The sequence below is a fragment of the Mastomys coucha genome, unplaced genomic scaffold (genome assembly GCF_008632895.1).
Source record: "Mastomys coucha isolate ucsf_1 unplaced genomic scaffold, UCSF_Mcou_1 pScaffold8, whole genome shotgun sequence".
Lineage (NCBI taxonomy): Eukaryota > Metazoa > Chordata > Mammalia > Rodentia > Muridae > Mastomys > Mastomys coucha.
The window spans coordinates 30,003,888-30,022,421 of NW_022196914.1; the positions used below are offsets into that span (position 1 = coordinate 30,003,888).

The following is an 18,534-nucleotide window of genomic DNA, read 5'->3' on the forward strand; positions in this document are numbered from 1 at the left end:
AATTTCCCCCCGGTGATTTAAGCAAACATACACATGCACATATGTATTACCCCCTAGTAGACACAAGAGCTATTGTTCTTATAGATATGTGGGCCCATTCCTGAATCAGCCTCACTGGACTAATGCAAAGAAGTAGACAGCTTGGGAAGGAAGGGATCAAGTAGTTTGTAAAGAGCGTTCCCAAAGGCACTGCACTGTGTAAGAAGCTAAGCAGGATGGACATTTGGAAGGAGGGCCAGGTAGGAAGATACAGACACAATAGGGGAATAGGTAACAGTATGGAGGGAGAATGGGCTTTGCTTGCATTCTAGTGGAAGATAGCATCTTCTCCAAGAGAGAGCAAGGAAAAGGGAGCCCATCTCCTGGTTATGATACCCTCTGGCATCCAGGATATTCTGTTCATTCTTTTCCAAGAGCCCAGTGTTCCTGGGCACCAGCTGCTTAGCAGAGCCAGGAGGCTGGATCTAGGGATTAGTGCACATGGCTGGCTTGTCTCTGCAAATTAGGATGCAATCACAGGCAGGACCAACAAAACAAAGTTCTTCTTCTATGATTAATACAAATTCCTGGAAAAGGCATATAGCTACCTAGGTAAAACTGCTGCCATTTTGTACACAATGTCAGTTTTTAAACCACGTTATGATTTCGCTTTGGCATAACCGCAAGAAACCCTGCACAAGAAAAAAGCCATTGGAGGGTCGGTAAACATGGTGGCCTCCCACTTGGGAGGTTGGAGCAGTGCTGACTTCCCTGCTCTGTGTGGTAGGGCAGGAGAGGCAAGACAGCTATGCAGCTCCATCTTTATCCTCCCAAAAGTTGATTAGCATGTAGTACAGGATTGTACTTCTTCTCATTCACCACCTCCCTTCTCCATTAACTTCGCATGCCTCTGGTACTCTCCCCTCACCTGGTAGTATAATTAGTTCATGTTAAGGAAGAAGAACAACACTGAAAGATTTTTTGGTACTGAAGGCAAAATTGTTCGCTCTACATGGACCATAGTCGTGGTGGAAAAACGTGTCAAACATGTCTACTTGGTCAGTTACTATTAGTATTATTACTTGCCTGCTTGTCAATTATTAGTTACCTTATATTGGATACATGTACTTTTCCTTCCTTCCTTCCTTCCTTCCTTCCTTCTTTCTTTCTTTCTTTCTTTCTTTCTTTCTTTCTTTCTTTCTTTCTTTCTTTCTTTCTCTCTCTCTCTCTCTTTATATTTGGGAATATGTATGTATATACATATTCTTTTTTATTAGATATTTTCTTTATTACATTTCAAATGTTATCCCTTTCCTCATTTCCCCTCTGAAAACCCCTTATCCTCTCCCCCTTTCCCTTGACCCACCAACTCACCCACTCCAGCCTCCTGGCCCTGGCATTTCCCTACACTGGGGCATAGAGCCTTCATAGGACCAAGGGCCTCTCCTCACATTGATGACTGAAAAGGCCATCCTCTGCTACATATGCAGCTGGAGCCATGGGTCCCTCCATGTGTACTCATTGGTTGGTGGTTTAGTCCCTGGGAGTTCTGGGGGTACTGGTTAGTTCATATTGTTGTTCCTCATATGGTGCTGCAAACCCCTTCAGCTCCTTGGGTCCTTTCTCTAGATCTTCCATTGGGGACCCTGTGCTCAGTCCAATAGTTGGCTGTGAGCCTCCACCTCTGTATTTGTCAAGCACTAGTAGGGCTTCTCAGGAGACAGCTAAAACAGACTTGCTGACATCCACAATAGTGTCTGGGTTTGGTTACTGTATATGGGATAGATCTCCAGGTAGGGCAGTATCTGAAGGGTCATTCCTTCAGTCTCTGCTCCACATTTTGTCTCTGTAACTTCTTCAATGGGTATTTTGTCCCCCCTTCTAAGAAGGACCAAAGTATCCACACTTTGGCATTCCTTCTTGAGTTTCTTTTGGTTTGTGAATTGTATGTTAGGTATTCCAAGCTTCTGGACTAATATCCATTTCTCAGTGAGTGTATATCATGTGTGTTCTTTTGTGATTGATTTACCTCACTCAGGATGATATTCTCCACAACCATCCATTTGCCTATGAATTTCATGAATTCATTGTTTTTAATACCTGAGTAGTACTCCATTGTGTAAACGTACTACATTTTCTTCATCCATTCCTCTGTTGAAGGACATCTGGGTTCTTTCCAGCTTCTGGTTATTACAAATAAGACTGCTATGAACATAGTGGAGCATGTGTCCTTATTACATGTTGGAGCAACTTCTGGGTATATGCCCAGGAGTGGTATAGCTGGTTCCTCTGGTAGTACTATGTCCAATTTTTTGAGGAACTGCCAAACTGATTTCCAGAGTGGTTGTACCAGCTTTCAATCCCACTAGCAATGGAGGAATGTTCCTCTTTTTCCATAACCTCACCAGCATCTGCTGTCACCTGAGTTTTTGATCTTAGCCATTCTGATTGGAATGAGGTGGAATCTCAGAGTTGTTTTGATTTGCATTTCCCTGATGACTAAGGATGTTGAACATTTCTTTAGGTGCTTCTCAGCCATTTGGTGTTCATCAATTTAGAATTCTTTGTTTTGTTCTGTACCCCATTTTTAATAGGGTTATTTGATTCTCTGGAGTCTAACTTCTTGAATTCTTTGTTTATATTGGATAGCCCTCTATCAGATGTAGGATTGGCAAAGATCTTATCCCAAACTATTGGTTTCCGTTTTATCCCATTGACAGTGTTCTTTGCCTTGCAAAAGCTCTGCATTTTTATGAGGTCCCATTTGTCAATTTTTGATCTTAGAGCATAAGCCACTGGTGTTCTGTTCAGGAAATGTTTTCCTGTGCCCATGTGCTTGAGGCTTTTCCCCACTTTCTCTTCTATTATTTTCAGTGTATCTGGTTTTATGTGGAGGTCCTTGGTCCACTTGGACTTGAGCTTTGTACAAGGAGATAAGAATGGATCCATTTGCATTCTTCTACATGCAAACTGCCGGTTGAGCCAGTACCATTTGTTGAAAATGTTGTCTTTTCTCCACTGGATGGTTTTAGCTCTTTTCTCAAAGATCAAGTGACCATAGGTGTGTGGGTTCATTTCTGGGTCTTCAATTCTATTCCATTGATCTACCTGCCTGTCACTGTACAAATACTATGCAGTTTTTATCACAATTGCTCTGTAGTACAGCTTGAGGTCAGGGATGGTGATTCCACCAGAACTTCTTTCATTATTGAGAATAGTTTTTGATATCTTAGATTTTTTTGTTATTCCAGATGAATTTGCAAATTGCTCTTTCTAACTCTGAAGAATTGAGTTGGAATTTTGATGAAGATTGCATTGAACCTGTAGATTGCTTTTGGCAAGATCTCCATTTTTACTATATTAATCCTGCCAATCCATGAGCATGGGAGATCTTTCCATCTTCTGAAATCTTCTTCAATTTCTTTCTTCAGAGACTTGAAATTCTTATCATATAGATCTTTTACTTGCTTAGTTAGAGTCACATCAAGGTATTTTATATTGTTTGTGACTATTGTGAAGCGTGTTGTTTCCCTAATTTCTTTCTCAGTCTGCTTACCCTTTGTGTGGAGGAAGACCATTGATTTGTTTGAGTTAATTTTATATCCAGCTACTTTGCTGAAGTTGTTTATCAGGTTTAGAAGATCTTTGGTGGAATTTTTGAGGTCACATAAGTACACTATCATATCATCTGCAAATGCTGATATTTTGACTTTTTTCCTTTCCAATTTGTATCTTTTTGATCTCCTTTTGTTGTCTAATTGCTCTGGCTAGGATTTCGAGTACTATTTTGAATAGGTAGGGAGAGAGTGGGCAGCCTTGTCTAGTCCCTGATTTTAGTGGGATTGCTTCAATTTTCTCTCCATTTAACTTGATGTTGGCTACTGGTTTGCTGTATATTGCTTTTACTATGTTTAGGTATGGCCCTTGAATTCCTGATCTTTCCAAGACTTTTGTCATGAAGGGGTGTTGGATTTTGTCAAATGCTTTCTTCACATCTAATGAAATGATCAATTTTTTTCTTTGAGTTTTTTTATATAATGGATTATGTTGATGAATTTCTGTATATTGAACCATCCCTGCATCTCTGAAATGAAGCTTGTTTGATCATGATGGATGATTATTTTGATGTGTTCTTGGATTCAGTTTGTGAGAATTTTATTGAGTATTTTTGCATTGATATTCATAAGGGAAATTTGTCTGGAGTTCTCTTTCTTTGTTGAGTCTTTGTATCGTTTAGGTATCAGAGTAATTGTGGCTTCATAGAATGAATTGGGTAGAGTACCTTCTGTTTCTATTTTGTGAAATAGTTTGAGGAGTATTGGTATTAGGTCTTCTTTGAAGGTCTGATAGAACCCTGCCCTAAACCCATCTGGTCTTGGGCTTTTTTTTGGTTGGAAGTCTAGTAATGACTGTTTTTATTTCTTTAGGAGATATGGGACTGTTTAGATCATTTATATGATCCTGATTTAACTTTGGTACCTGATATCTGTGTAGACAATTGTGCATTTCATCCATATTTTCCAGTTTTGTTTAGTATAGACTTTTGTAGTAGGATCTGATGATTTTTTGGATTTCCTTGGTTTCTGTTGTTATGCCTCCCTTTTCATTTCTGATTTTGTTAATTAGGATACTGTCTCTGTGCCTTCTAATTAGTCTGGCTAAGGGTTTATCTATTTTGTTGGTTTCCTCAAAGAACCAGCTCCTGGTTTGGTCAATTCTTTGTTCTTTTGGTTTCCATTTGATTGATTTCAGCCCTGAATTTTATTATTTCCTGCCGTTTACTCCTCTTTGGTATATTTGCATTTTATTTTTTATTTTTATTTATTTTTATTTTTTATTTTTTTATTTTTTTGTTCTAGAGCTTTCAGATGTGCTGTTAGGCTGCTAGTGTATGCTCTCTCCAGTTTCTTTTTGGAGGCACTCAGAGATAAGGGTTTTTTCTCTTAGTACTACTTTCATTGTGTTCCATAAGTTTGGGTATGTTGTAGCTTCATTTTCATTAAACTGTAAAGTCTTTAATTTCTTTATTTCTTCCTTGACCAAGTTATCATTGAGTAGAACATTATCCAACTTGTGAGCTGTTTATTGTTTATGTTGTTATTGAAGACCAGCACTAGTCCGTGGTGATCTGATAGGATGCATGGGATTATTTCAATCTTCTTGTATCTGTTGAGGCCTGTTTTGTGACTGATTATATGGTCAGTTTTGGAAATGGTACCATAAGGTGTTGAGAAGAAGGTATATTCCTTTGTTTTAGAATGAAATGTTCTATAGATATCTGTTAAAGCCATTTGGCTCATAGCTTCTGTTAGTTTCACTGTGTCTCTGTTTAGTTTCTGTTTCCATGATCTGTACATTGCTGAGAGTGGGGTGTTGACGTCTCCCACTATTATTGTGTATGGTGCAATGTGTGCTTTGAGCTTTAGTAAGTTTCTTTTATGAATGTGGGTGCCCTTGTATTAGGGGCATAGATGTTCAGAATAGAATGATCTTCTTGGTAGATTTTTCCTTTGATGAGTATGAAGTGTCCTTCTTTATCTTTTTTGATAACTTTCGGTTGAAAGTCAATTTTATTCGATATTAGAATGGCTACTCCAGCTTGTTTCTTGGGACCTGAATAGCCACGACAGGACCATTTGCTTCGAGAATTTTTTTCCAGCCTTTTACTCTGACATAGTATCTTTCTCTATCACTGAGATGGGTTTCTTTATGCAGTAAAATGTTGGGTCCTGTTTAAGTATCCGTTCTGTTAGTTTATGTCTTTTTATTGGGGGAATTTAGTCCATTGATATTAGGAGATATTAAGGAAAGAAAGATTGTTGCTTCCTGTTATTTTTGTTGTTAGAGGTAGGATTATGTTTTTGTGGTTATCTTCTTTTTGGTTTGTTAAAAGATTATTTTCTTGCTTTTGCTAGGGTGTAGTTTCCCTTCTTGTGTTGTAGTTTTCCATTTATTATCCCTTGAAGGTCTGGATTTGTGGAGATATAAATTTGTTTTTGTCATGGAATATCTTAGTTTCTCTATCTATGATTATTGAGAGTTTTGCTGGGTATAGTAGCCTGGGCTGGCATTTGTGTTCTCTTAGGGTCTGTATGACACCTGTCCAGGATCTTCTGGCTTTCATAGTCTCTGGATTAGAAGTCTGGTGTAATTTTCATAGGTCTGCCTTTATATGTTACTTGATCTTTTCCCCTTACTGCTTTTAATATTCTTTCTTTGTTTTGTGCATTTGGTGTTTTGTTATTACATGGCAGGAGGAATTTCTTTTCTGGTCCAAAGTATTTGGAGTTCTGTAGGTTTCTTGTATGTTCATGGGCATCTCTTTCTTTAGGTCAGGGAATTTTTCTTCTGTAATTTTGTTGAAGATATTTACTGGCCCTTTAATTTGGAAGCCTTCACTCTCTTCTATACCTATTATCCTTAGGTTTGGTCTTCACATTCTATCCTGGATTTCCTGGATATTTTGGGTTATGATCTTTCTGCATTTTGCATTTTTTTGGTTGTTGTGCCATTTTTTTCCATAGTATCTTCTGTGCTTGAGATTTTCTCTTCCACTTCTTATATTCTGTTGGTGATGCTTGCATCTATGGCTCCTGATCTCTTTCCTAGGTTTCCTATCTCCAGAGTTTTCTCTCTTTGTGATTTCTTTATTGTTTCTACTTCCATTTTTAGGTCTTGGATGGTTTCAAGATCCTTTACCTGTTCAATTCCTTCACCTGTTTGGTTGTTTTCCTGTAATTCTTTAAGGGATTTTATGTTTCCGCTTTAAGGGCTTCTACCTGTTTACATGTGTTCTCCTATATTTATTTAAGGGAATTATTTATGTCCTTCTTAAAATCCTCTATCAGCCTCATGAGATATGAATTTAAATCCATATCTTGCTGTTCTGGCATTTTGGGGTTTCTAGTATTTCTTGTGGTGGGAGAACTGGGTTCTGATGATGCCAAATAGTCTTGGTTTCTGTTGGTAAGATTCTTGTGTTTGCTTTTCACTGTCTGGTTATCTCCATTGTTAGATATTCTTGCTGTTTCTGGCCGGAGCTTGTTCCTCCGGTGTCAGCACTCCTGGGAGACCAGGTCTCTCCTGGAAAAACTTGTCTGCAAAGGGCTCTGGAACTGCCCAATCTCTGGGTGCAGATGGCGACTGGCAGGATTCTGTCCCAGATGCTCCATTGTTCTTGAGCCCAGTGTGCTCCTTGCTGCTCTGCTCCACAGTTATTGGAGAGAAACTGGCTATCTCACCTCTGAGCCAGGGAGTTTAAGCACTCCTGGGAGAACAGGTCTCTCCTGGCAGGACCTGTGCACTGCGGGTTGTGGAACAGCCTCAACTCTCGGGTCCAGATAGAAGACAGAAAGGTACATGTAGTTTTCGAATCAAATGTTTTCCAGCTATACTCCCTTATAAAAGAGCAGTTGATAAATCTTGGTTGAGTAAGGTCAAACTATATTTTACAAAAAAGAAATGGTTTTGTTTTATAGAGTTGTATACTTTTTGTTTTGCATTTCATCATTTATTTAGATGTTGAAGTTCTTGTATTAAGTTTTTACAAGCTGGTGAACACTGACAAACTATTTCTCCCACATAACTATAATCACACAATCCTAGACAGTATAAATATATGGTTGAACTAACATTAATACATATCACCATTTTATTGATTACATAATAAAACAAATGATTAAGTATCCAATTATTAATTTACATAGCTCAAAGGTATATAAAATATTTCTGCTCAGTTCACTAGCAGATCCCACTTTTTCTTTTTTGCAAGAGATTGGGAAGAGAAGGGTGAAACCAAAATTCAAACAAGCTGGAAAACTTCTGATAGGTTTGGAAAACTTCTGATAGGTATGGAAAACACAAAATTCGAAGACCAAAGTGTGGATACTTCATTCCTTCTTAAAAGGGGGAATAAAATACCCATGGAAAGAGTTACAGAGACAAACTATGGAGCAGAGACTGAAGAAAGGACAATCCAGAGACTGCCTCACCTGGGAATCCTTCCCATATTCAATCATCAAATCCAGACACTATTGTGGATACCAACAAGTGCTGGCTGACAGGAGCCTAATATAGCTGTCTTTGGAGAGGCTCTGACAGTACTCGACTAATACAGAAGTAGAGGCTCACAGCCATCCATTGGACTGAGTACAGGGTCCCCAATGAAGGAGCTAGAGAAAGGACCCAAGGAACTGAAGGGTTTGCAGCCCTTTAGCACGAACAACAATATGAACAAACTAGTACCCTCAGAGCTCCCAGGGACTAAAACTCCAACAAAAGAGTACACATGGGGGGACTCATGGCTCCAGCAGCATGTGTATAGCAGAGGATGGCTAAGTCGGTCATCAATGGGAGGAGAGGACCTTGGTCCTGTGAAGGTTCTATGCCCCAATGTAGGGGAATGCCAGGGCCAGGAAGTGGGAGAGGGTGGGGTGGTGATCAGGAGGAGGGGGGAGGGAATAGGGGATTGTTTTAGTTTTTGGTTTTTTTTTAATTTAATTTAATTTTTTTCTTATTTTCTTTTCTTTTTCTTTTTTCTTTTGGAGGGGAACCTGGGAAAGGAGATATTATAAATAAAGAAAACATCTAATTAAAAAAAGAAATTTGGCTGAAAAAACAAAAAAAAAGCAACAAAAAAAGAAATTTTGATTAAGAATTGGTTAGCTACAACAATGTAGCTCTACATCTTAAAAATATTTACTAAATTAAAGAGCATATTCTACATGTTTTGTATAAGACAGAGGCAATATGTTACTAAAAATATTTAATAGCTTCCTCTTATTTCTTTTTCAGGCCCTCCTTGTTAGGTTGCACTTCTGAGTGCAAACATTAACTTAACTCTAAGGCTTTTTGTCTGGAGACATTATTGAAGATATGTGCTTCTGCAACATAGATGATTTTCACTCACAGTAAAAAAGATAAACATTACAGTTGTGTAGGATGTATAAATTTAGAGTTCTGATTCATGGTAGGAGCACAGAGTACTGTATAATTTAAAAATTAGCTAAAAGAGTAGATTTTTGGCTCTAAATATATACACATACATGCACACATGAACTCACATGCATGCACACACAGACACACACACATAGACACATACACATATACACACACAATGCACTTATTTGCATTCAGTAAGTAGGGAAGGGGATAGATATCCTAAACTGCTCACTCACAGTATATTTTGTTGTATATATGTACACAAAAATATCATGTTCTATACTTCAAATTCCTATAAGAAGACAAACCTTTCTATTTTTCTTGGTTGTTTTTGAAGATGGTGTCTCACACAGCCCAGCCTGCCTTTGAACTTGTTATGTAGCCAAGGATGAGTTTGAGCTTCTGATCCTCCTGCCTTCACATCACCCTTTTGTTTATTATTGTGCTTGGTTCAGGGGGTATGACCCCAGGGTCTTCTGAATGCTAGGTAATCACTCTAGCCTGAAACTCACTAGTGAGTGTGTAGACATCCTATTAGTTGTTGAATTTGTATAGTTTTATGTGGTGCTTTTGGCCAGTGAAAGAAGGTCAGTTTCCTGGAAATGTGTTGACTCACTCTCTGTCCACACAGGTTAACTCAGGTGCAGGGCGAGGAGGACCCACAGTAATGTTCTTTGGGTAACTTAATACACCCTTTGAGACCATACAAATGACTCAAAACTATAGCCATAGCATCCTGCTGTCCTCTCTAGGCTATTCCTCTGTCTATCTCTCTCACATGGAGGCTCATACAAAGCATCTCTTTCCTTAAACAAACTGCAGGAGCAGTTTGAGGCTGGATTCTACAGGCAAGAGGCAATTGTGTCACAAAGACTTTATGAGCAAGTTTCCAAAACTTCAAAACACAAGGCTGAAGAAGTGTATCATCAGTTAAGAGTATGATCTGTTCTTCCTGAGGACTCAGGTTTGATTCCCAGCACTTGCGTGGTAGATAACTGGTGGTCTCTGTAGGTAGTGGCTCTCTACAACTCCAGTTCCAAGAGATCTGACACTCTCTTTTGGCCTCTGCAGGGATCAGGCATGCATGTGGTAGATAGACATACACAGAAGTAAAACATCCATACATATCCCAAAACAAAACAAACCAAATCAATCAACAGATGAACAAATCAACCAACCAACCAACCAACCAACCAACCAACCAACCAATCAACCAACCAACCAACCAACCAACCAGCCAACTCATCAACCGACTAACCAACCAACTGAACCTGCAAAGCAGACCACAAATGAAATGACCTTTTCAAAGCAAACCTTGATCTAGCCCAGGGGCTTACCATGTTGAACACAGCCATGGTTAGTATGATAGCCGTGGTGACGATTGTGAGGGAGATCCGTGGCCATGGGCGGTTGGCTATGATGCCTGATGATTTCAAAAGCCACATGAGAGAGGCAGAGGCCTTTTTGCTGCATTGCTGTGTGGAAACAGAGAGAAGAAACACACTGATGTTTAGTGTATTCTCAGAAGTGTAAAATGATGGTGTTTAAAACCACAAGAAACACCAACACTTCTCCAAGATTAAACAAATGGATTCTATCTCTCCCTGAGGACCTATACCAAGTCGCAACCACATTAAAATTATGTTGGCTGTTAAATTAAGAAGAAATTAAGTGTTTACGACAAAGGTCTGATATTATTGTATGTCTTTTCAGATAGACCTGAAATTATGATTTTAGGTAATTTTGGCAGAGGGAAAAATTTCAGTTTATTTTGTACTCTGGGGGATGCACTAAATGGATATCTCATCTAAAACGATTGCTATACATTTAGTTGATTTATGGAGAAAACAGGTCAACATGTTTCACTTTCCTTTTACTGCTACAACAGCTAGTCCTAAGAGCGACTCAGAATGTAGACTGAGTTTCCTGACTGACAGAATCTACAGATAAGATACTCAATGGTGGATGACTTCCTACCATGCTATTGGTGGTTCACTCTTCCACAGAAAAGTTATCTCTAAGAATTTTATTTCAAACATTCCTCTCTCTTTCTCTGAGATCCACCAAATTTCACTATATGATCCCTGTGACACTGGAATAGGAACCATCTGTAGGTGCTTGGTAGGTAGGTGTCTGGTGGGTAGGTGCCGGGTGGGTAGGTGCCTGGTGGGTAGGTGCCTGGTGGCTACCTCAGTGAGCACACAAGTCTTGAGTTATGACAATGAGTTCCTCCCTGAGAGCCACCAATAGTCAATACTCCTTGATCTGTGCTGACTGTTGGTAGACCTAGTCACCTGAGGGCCAGTGTAGGCAGCCACAGCTGCTTGAAGTCACAGCTTCCCAGAAGCCAGCATTTCACATCCTCTTCCTCATCATCTGGCTCTCACTCTTTCTTTCCACTCTGCCACAATGATCCCTATGCCTTATCTATGGTGTTATAAATGTCCTGCTTACAACCAAGCACTCAATCCCCACTATTCTCAGCACCTTGATCAGCCATTTGCCTTTGCATGAATGTCTGAAAGGCAACTGTAGGGAGGAGAGAAGAATGAAGAGATGGAGAGGGGATTAGAGAGGGTAGGGCTATAACTATTGGAATAATTTTTAATTTTTAAAGATATAATCTTTTATTTGACATGTCCACACATGCAATCAGAGGTCAGAGGGCAACTTGCAAGAGAGAGCTAGTTCCCACTGTTAGAACTTTTGCCTTAAGCCTAATGGCTTAGTGGCCAGCACCTCTCCACACTGAGCCAAGTGCCTTTACTTACTAAGCCACCCTCCTGGCTCCCAGTTTCCATGATTTTGACTATCTTAAATACCTTGAATATGTGCTATCATACATTTGCCCTGGTGACTAGTTTATTTCACTCATAATGATTCCCTAAAGCTCACCATGCTGTAGATGTTCCCTCTTTGTCAAGGCAGAATAAAATCCCATTGTAAGTACGTAGTATACTTTCTTTTTATTGAAGTAGATGTGGGATGCTCAACTGAGCACAGCTATTGAAGTTCTCTTACTACAAAAAGGGATCAGGATTGTTACAGAATGAGAGCAGATGTTCCTTCACCATCTTCCATGGGCTCTGCACTGTTATGTTGTGATTCACAGCTGTTCCTTACATTCACTTCTGAATGGACAAACCACTGTGAATCTCACCTCAGTATGGGTCAGAGGGTAGAGCACAAAGAGCCCCATCCAGGATTGAGTCACATGATCACATAAGGATGGTGCACTTTAATATGACAGGGAGTGTCTGAAGAATTCTCCACGGAATCTCTAGAGAAGCAGTTGTCAACCTTTTCTAATAGTGACCAGCACTAAAGGGATAAGTACTGGAGCATGGGACCTCCCACCCCCATGTTTACATAGTGGTAGACCTGGTGCAGTCTAACTAAAACTCAATGTGAGATAACCCCCAATGGCATTGGCAAATACCACTTACATTTTTTTTTGGGGGGGGCATGTTTTTTTTTATTAGATATTTTCTTTATTTACATGTAAATTTCTCCCTTCCCAGTTTCCCCTCTAAAAAACAAAGAAACAAACAAAAACAACAAAAACCAACCCCCACTGACTCCCCCCTCCCCATGCCTGCCACCCCACCCTCTCCTGCTTATTGGCCCTGGCATTCCCCCACACTGGGGCACAGAACCTTCACAGGGCTGAGGTCCTCTCCTGCCATTGATGATAAATCTATTTCTTATGCTCTTTTTGAACTACTCCTAAAATACCATTGACATAAGCCCCGGAATATGTTGAATGTCAACATGACAATCAAATAAGGCTGCTGCTGAGCGGGAGGCTGGGAGAGGGTAAGCATCCAGGGAGCACCTTCCATGCATCCCCACAGCTATGAGACTTTCAGAAAGTTCACATACCTCCTTGGCCTTTTTGGAGATTTAAACACAGGCATCTAATAGAAGCTCACGAGTGCTGACTTTCCTCACTATTTCAATGAAGAAAACATTGATATTTCTCAACAGCATCTCTGTGACTTGGAATCTGTTTATTTCATGTTTCTTCAGACAACATCAGCAATAAATTCTTTCTTTCCATTCTTACTCTTTACTATGGTTCCCCCACCCGCAGTCCCTAACATAAAAAGTGAAGAATGTTATTCTGTAACATACAAGTCCTTTAATGTAGATGATGATCTATGCTTTGAGCACACTTCTTGGGTAGATTTTCCTAAGAAGGTTGTCCAGAGTTTGAGTCAATGCTGGTTGACTCCAGGAGCTGAATCTCTGGCTGGTGTAGAAGCCACACTTCACTGGACTCTACAGATCCCCCTCCTACCAGCACACCAGAAATGATCCAGATCTGTATTTTACATGTTAATCAAACAACAGAGCTTTGGCAATGCTTTGAATCCATTATCCAATATGGTGGCCCTTAACACTAAGAACATACAAGATGGGTCATGGGTCAAAAGAAGTACATCATTACTGTGTACTGAATACGACATCTGGTAGAGCTAATGATACAGAACACACTCAGATCTGTGTTGTGCAGAAGGAGGAGTGAAGTATGAAGATACATATCCAAGAAGATCTTATTCTTATCTAGCTCAGACTCTGTCAGACCATAATATTTGGTTGGGCTCTGGCCAGTTAAAACATTAGTTCCATGTTTGCAGTCTATGGAGTAGGATTAGTATTTTTTTGGAAATAAAAATGATTCTAATCAATGCACCTGGTTCTATTCCCTCTCCCACACAGTCTTCACTGGACCCTCAAAGCTGTACTTTGAGACAACTTATAAACATCTCAAGCTAAATGCTCATTGTTTTCAAGCCCAGGAAGGCAGGCATCTCTGTTCCTCCCCACATCGCCAACAAGAGGCAGAATTAAAAACAAATTGTGATAGTTAGTCATCAGTGCTTTTGTTGAGGAAGAGGAAGCAGAAGGGCTGGGTGGGCACAGAGAACCTAGGGATGGCAATGGGAGGACCAAAGATCAGGATTTTAAAATGAAAGGAAAATTACCAAAGGCTGATGAAGAGTCTAGGCATAGTGATACATGCTGCAATCCCAGCACTCCAGAGAAGGAGGCAGGGAGATCAGAAGTTCAAGGTCATCCTTGGTTATATCGTAAGTTCAGGGTCAGCCTGGGCTAACAAAGACCCTGCCTCCAACAGAAATGGGAGTATAAAAAGGCCACACTGAAACCCATGACTCTGCATTTTAACTTATTATAATAAGAGCCAACACTGTCTCTATTTGCAGTTCTCTTCACAGTTCAAAATATTCGGATTTCAGTACTTCAGTAATATCCCTGAGAGACAAAGAGGCTTATCAAAATCCTGCCTATTCTTATTCGACATTACAAATGAGAACATTTCAAGTAGTATGTTGACCTATACTCAGAAGGTGCCAGTTAACTGACGAGGATTGGCTCTTATTTACACTGAGATAGGAGCACATTCACCACCAAAAAGCAGGTTTGGTATTAACTATATTGAGAGATTTAAAGAAAGAAAAAACATAAACTTACAGGAAAATCTTACCCCAGAGGTTATGCTGGAGCCCAGGAGATATATGGTGTAATGGAAAGTTGTGTGGTGAACACTTAAGTTCTTGATCCTAAACAGACAGTCTGTCCACTGGAGAGTCAGTGCTAACACAGTGTACTTAGATTTGAAAAAGCCAAAAAGATAACTGCCATAAAACATTGCTTTCACTGAGGCCTCGGACATGACTCAGCTCATAAAGCACCATCTTTACAAACAAGGATCTGACTTCAGATCCCCAGATCCACACAGAACCCAGTGTGGTAGAACATGTCTGCAATCCCATTGCTCTTATGTTGAGATGAGAGACAGAGAGTGGAATCTCTGGAAATGGGACCAGCTAGCCCTGTGTATGGAGCACTAAAAAACAAGAGACCCAGTCTCAAATATGGTGGAAGGTGAGGACCAGCAACCTGAAGTTATCTTCTGGCTTCCATTTGTGTGTGCTTGGACACACGGAGAAAGAGGGCACAGGCAGGAAGGGAGGGGTGAATGAATGGAGGGGTGGAGGGTGGGAAGCGGAGAGGGAGAAGGAGAGAGAGGAGGAAAGAGTGAGGGTTCTTAGTACTGTACAAGCCAGGAGAGTATAGAATTGTTAGAAAAAAATTTAAAAAAGAAGATGACAAATGATTACAATGAAGAAAGATGCTTTTGTACAATAAAAAAAAAAGCCATTTTGCAATATTCTCATGGAAAGAGCATTTATTCCCAAGAAAACGGTCCCAGAGGAATATACTGCTCAGAGGTGATAGTCAGATAAATCATTACACAATAGTAGTGATAATATGAGTAATATGAGAAGATTAAATTCACAAAGATTAAGCAATATGAGCCCGGAAGATGAGAGGGATGATGAGATTAGAGTATGGGGTCTGTCTGCTTCATGACGCAGTTGCAAGAGCATCCAAGCATCAGGTGTACAGCACAAGGTTTAGAGTAAAACCAAAGCTCCAAAAAACAGCTGGCTGGAGCGCATCATGTCTAAGTTACCAGAGAGAAGATAGTCCATTTGTGAAAGAAAAAAAAAAGACAGAAAAGAGAAAAAATGAGTAAAGGAGGCAGAAATGAAACATGGGGAATTAATTAAAAACTACCAATCCCGGCATCGTGATGTACATGCAAGCTGCTTGTCAAAATCAAGGAGGGGGACTCTCGGATCAGAGAAAACAGCATGCAGCCACATGTTCTTTACCAGACTTATTACCAAATGATTATTAATTTTCCAAGCAGACAAAGAGAAGCCGAGAGCAAGATGGAAAGAGGGTAACTACCAAGCTCAGCCCAAGAGGGCTGTGAGCACTGCGAGCACTGTGTTGCCATTAGAAAAAGCAGACTTCAATGGACGCGCTCTCCCCAAGGCGGAGAGCTTTCTGTTGGCCGGTGTGTGACCTACTTTTCCTCTCCTTGAATGAACTCTGCATTTGTGCTTTTGTCACTGTCCCACAGGAGGTGGCTGATTGGGTGGCATCACTCTGCTTCCTTTGCTCAAGGCAGGAGGTAATGATGTAGGAAATATCTTCATGTCTCCTGACATTTTCTAAGATAAGCTTTGTTTGGTGTGGTATGGTGTGTGTGTGTGTGTGTGTGTGTGTGTGTGTGTGGTGTGCACTCTATATCTGGTCAGAGTTACTGGTTTACACCATAGAGAGGTAAATTTCTCCCACACAGCTCAGAATTTGTCTGGCAATATCTGTGGTCATTATCAGAATTGCCATTGCCATAATTATTCCATTACTGGCTCTGAGCATCTGTGAGGGGATGAAAGGGCTTCATGGAGCAGAGGTGGGGGAAGTAGATATGCCTGTGTTTAGGCAGCAACTACTTATAAAACTTGTTCATGTGTGTGATGGTTTATATATGCTCAGCCCGGCAAGTGGCACTATTAGAAGGTGTGGGCTTGTTGGAGTAGTTGTGGCCTTGTTGGAGTAGGTGTGTCACTGTGGCTGTGGGCGTTAAGATCCTCATCCTAGCTGCCTGGAAGCCAGTATTCTGCTAGCAGCCATCAGATGAAGATGTAGAACTCTCAGATCCTCCTGCACTATGTCTGCCTGAACTCTGCCATGTTCCTGCCTTGATGATAATGTAGTGAACCTCTGAACCTGTAAGTCAGCCCCAATTAAATGCTGTCCTTAGAAGACTTGCCTTGGTCATGGCATCTGTTCATAGCAGGAAAACCCTAACTAAGACAATGTGGATGTTAATGTTATACTGGGTCAAGTGGGAGGTAGACAGGACATTAGTGTTATACTAAGTGTAATGGGTGGTCAACTGGATGTTGAGAAGCCATTCCTATCTTAAGGAACTTACTATATGTCTGGGGAAATGATAACAAGATAAAAAGGTCAAAATGTTTGTATAAAATCGAGGCTCAGCTGTGGCACAGGTCTGAAGTGCCATGATAATCATCACAGAACTGGTAGAGATTCCAAGGACTCTGGTAGTCGGACTGGCTGTTGGGCAAGAATTTGGAAGTGAATGCCATGGGGAAGGTGGGAGGGAGAGATCCCAGGGCAGGCAGTGGTGGGCTGCAGGTGGGAAGGAAGGCCAGGGAGGAGCTGTTTAGTGGGCCCTTGTAAAAGAAAGAAATTCCCAACCAGGCCCAGAACAAGTTACTGAATAAACCTCTTCATATTTGAGGGTCATCAGAAAGGAGCTAGGAGCTCTGTGTCATAACGACTCTACTGTTTGCACACCACATGCTTTTCTAGCTTTTATCAGGCCAGCTGTGCAATGCCAACCACCATGACTTTGGTGTGCTGTATATTCTGTGCTGAAGACTAGGCCAGGGACAAAGTTCTGCAGGGAAAGTACCATCGGCCAAATTGACAGCATTTATAACTTTTCTCATTTCTGTGACCAAACAGTTAACCACCCCTTCAGAGAGGATTCATTTCACATGACAGATTAGGAGATTCAGTCCATCATGGCAGGAAGGCAAACCTGGGAGCCAAGAAAGGGGGAAAACACTCAGCTGGAGTTTCCTCTCTCCCCTTTTTGTCCAGTCTGGCTCACGTCTGGTTCATGGGAGGGAACCATCCACATTCAGGATGGCTTTTCCCTCTTGTGTTAAACAGCCCTGGAAACACCATCATGGATACACCCTGAGGTGGGCCTCATCAGTGCCTACATGTTTCTTACTCCAATCGAGTTGAAAATTGATACTGAAGCTACCATCACACTTGCCTCTGCTTGACTTCCTTCTGAAAAGCACCTCCCTTTAATTCTTCACAGTGAGAACTTCACACTGGCATCCTTAGCATCAATCTGAACTTGGCACTTATGTCTGCAGAAGGATAACAGCTGGTGGGCATTCTGCACACTTTCATAACTTCAGTGTTTAATTAACAAGTAAGTGCTAATCTCATCAGCTCTTATGCAACCAGTAGAATATCCAGGGCCCAGAGAATGAGCAGACAGGTGGTAGCACCATCTCTCCATGATCACCATGGGATATCCATTCAACACTATCTGGAGGGCATCATGGAAGACACACAACTCTTTCTAAGCCAGTTATGCTGTTTATAGTTAAACAACCATTACAGAACCCCACAAACACCAAAATAACCCATTAGTGGGATGAGAATTTCTTCCAAAAGTTACAACTGGCTACTGGAGATTCTTATTCAAATATTCCTTTATTGGATGTTCAAGAGCATATGTTCCAATTTGCATTTTCCTGAAGGTGAGGCTGTTGGACAACTCTGAAAGTATTTATTATATTAGCCATTTATGTTTCCTCTTCTCAACTATCTGTTTAGCTCATTGGCCAATTTATTGATTAGCAGGTTTATACTTTTTAGTGTTTAATTTGTACATTTTTATACATTCTGGATATTAATCACAACTGACTCTTACAGCTGCCAACGTTTTTATCCCATTGTATAGGCAGTCTATTTCCTCTGCTAATAATTTTCTTTTATGTGATTTCCTATAATATCATTTGTCAGTTTTAGGGTTACTTCCTGTACTACTGGAGTCTTGTGTCACAGACCTGTATCTATGTCTATAGCTTCAAGTGTTTCTTTTTCTCCCTAGCAGTCTCAGCATTTCAGTTTTTGACTTAAGAGCATGGATACCTTTGAGTTGATATTTGCATGGGGTGA

At 40.5% G+C, this 18,534-nt stretch overlaps 1 protein-coding gene across 2 annotated transcripts in view; it reads right to left on the reverse strand.

The window, feature by feature from the left end:
• The window catches only part of Adcy2 (adenylate cyclase 2), a 395,840-nt gene that overhangs the window by 56,354 nt on the left and 320,952 nt on the right, over window positions 1-18,534 (reverse strand). For both annotated transcript variants that reach the window (XM_031360381.1, XM_031360382.1), the window contains one exon: window positions 10,257-10,394. In XM_031360381.1, the coding sequence (XP_031216241.1) occupies window positions 10,257-10,394 (138 nt within the window). The remainder of the gene's footprint in view (window positions 1-10,256; window positions 10,395-18,534) is intronic.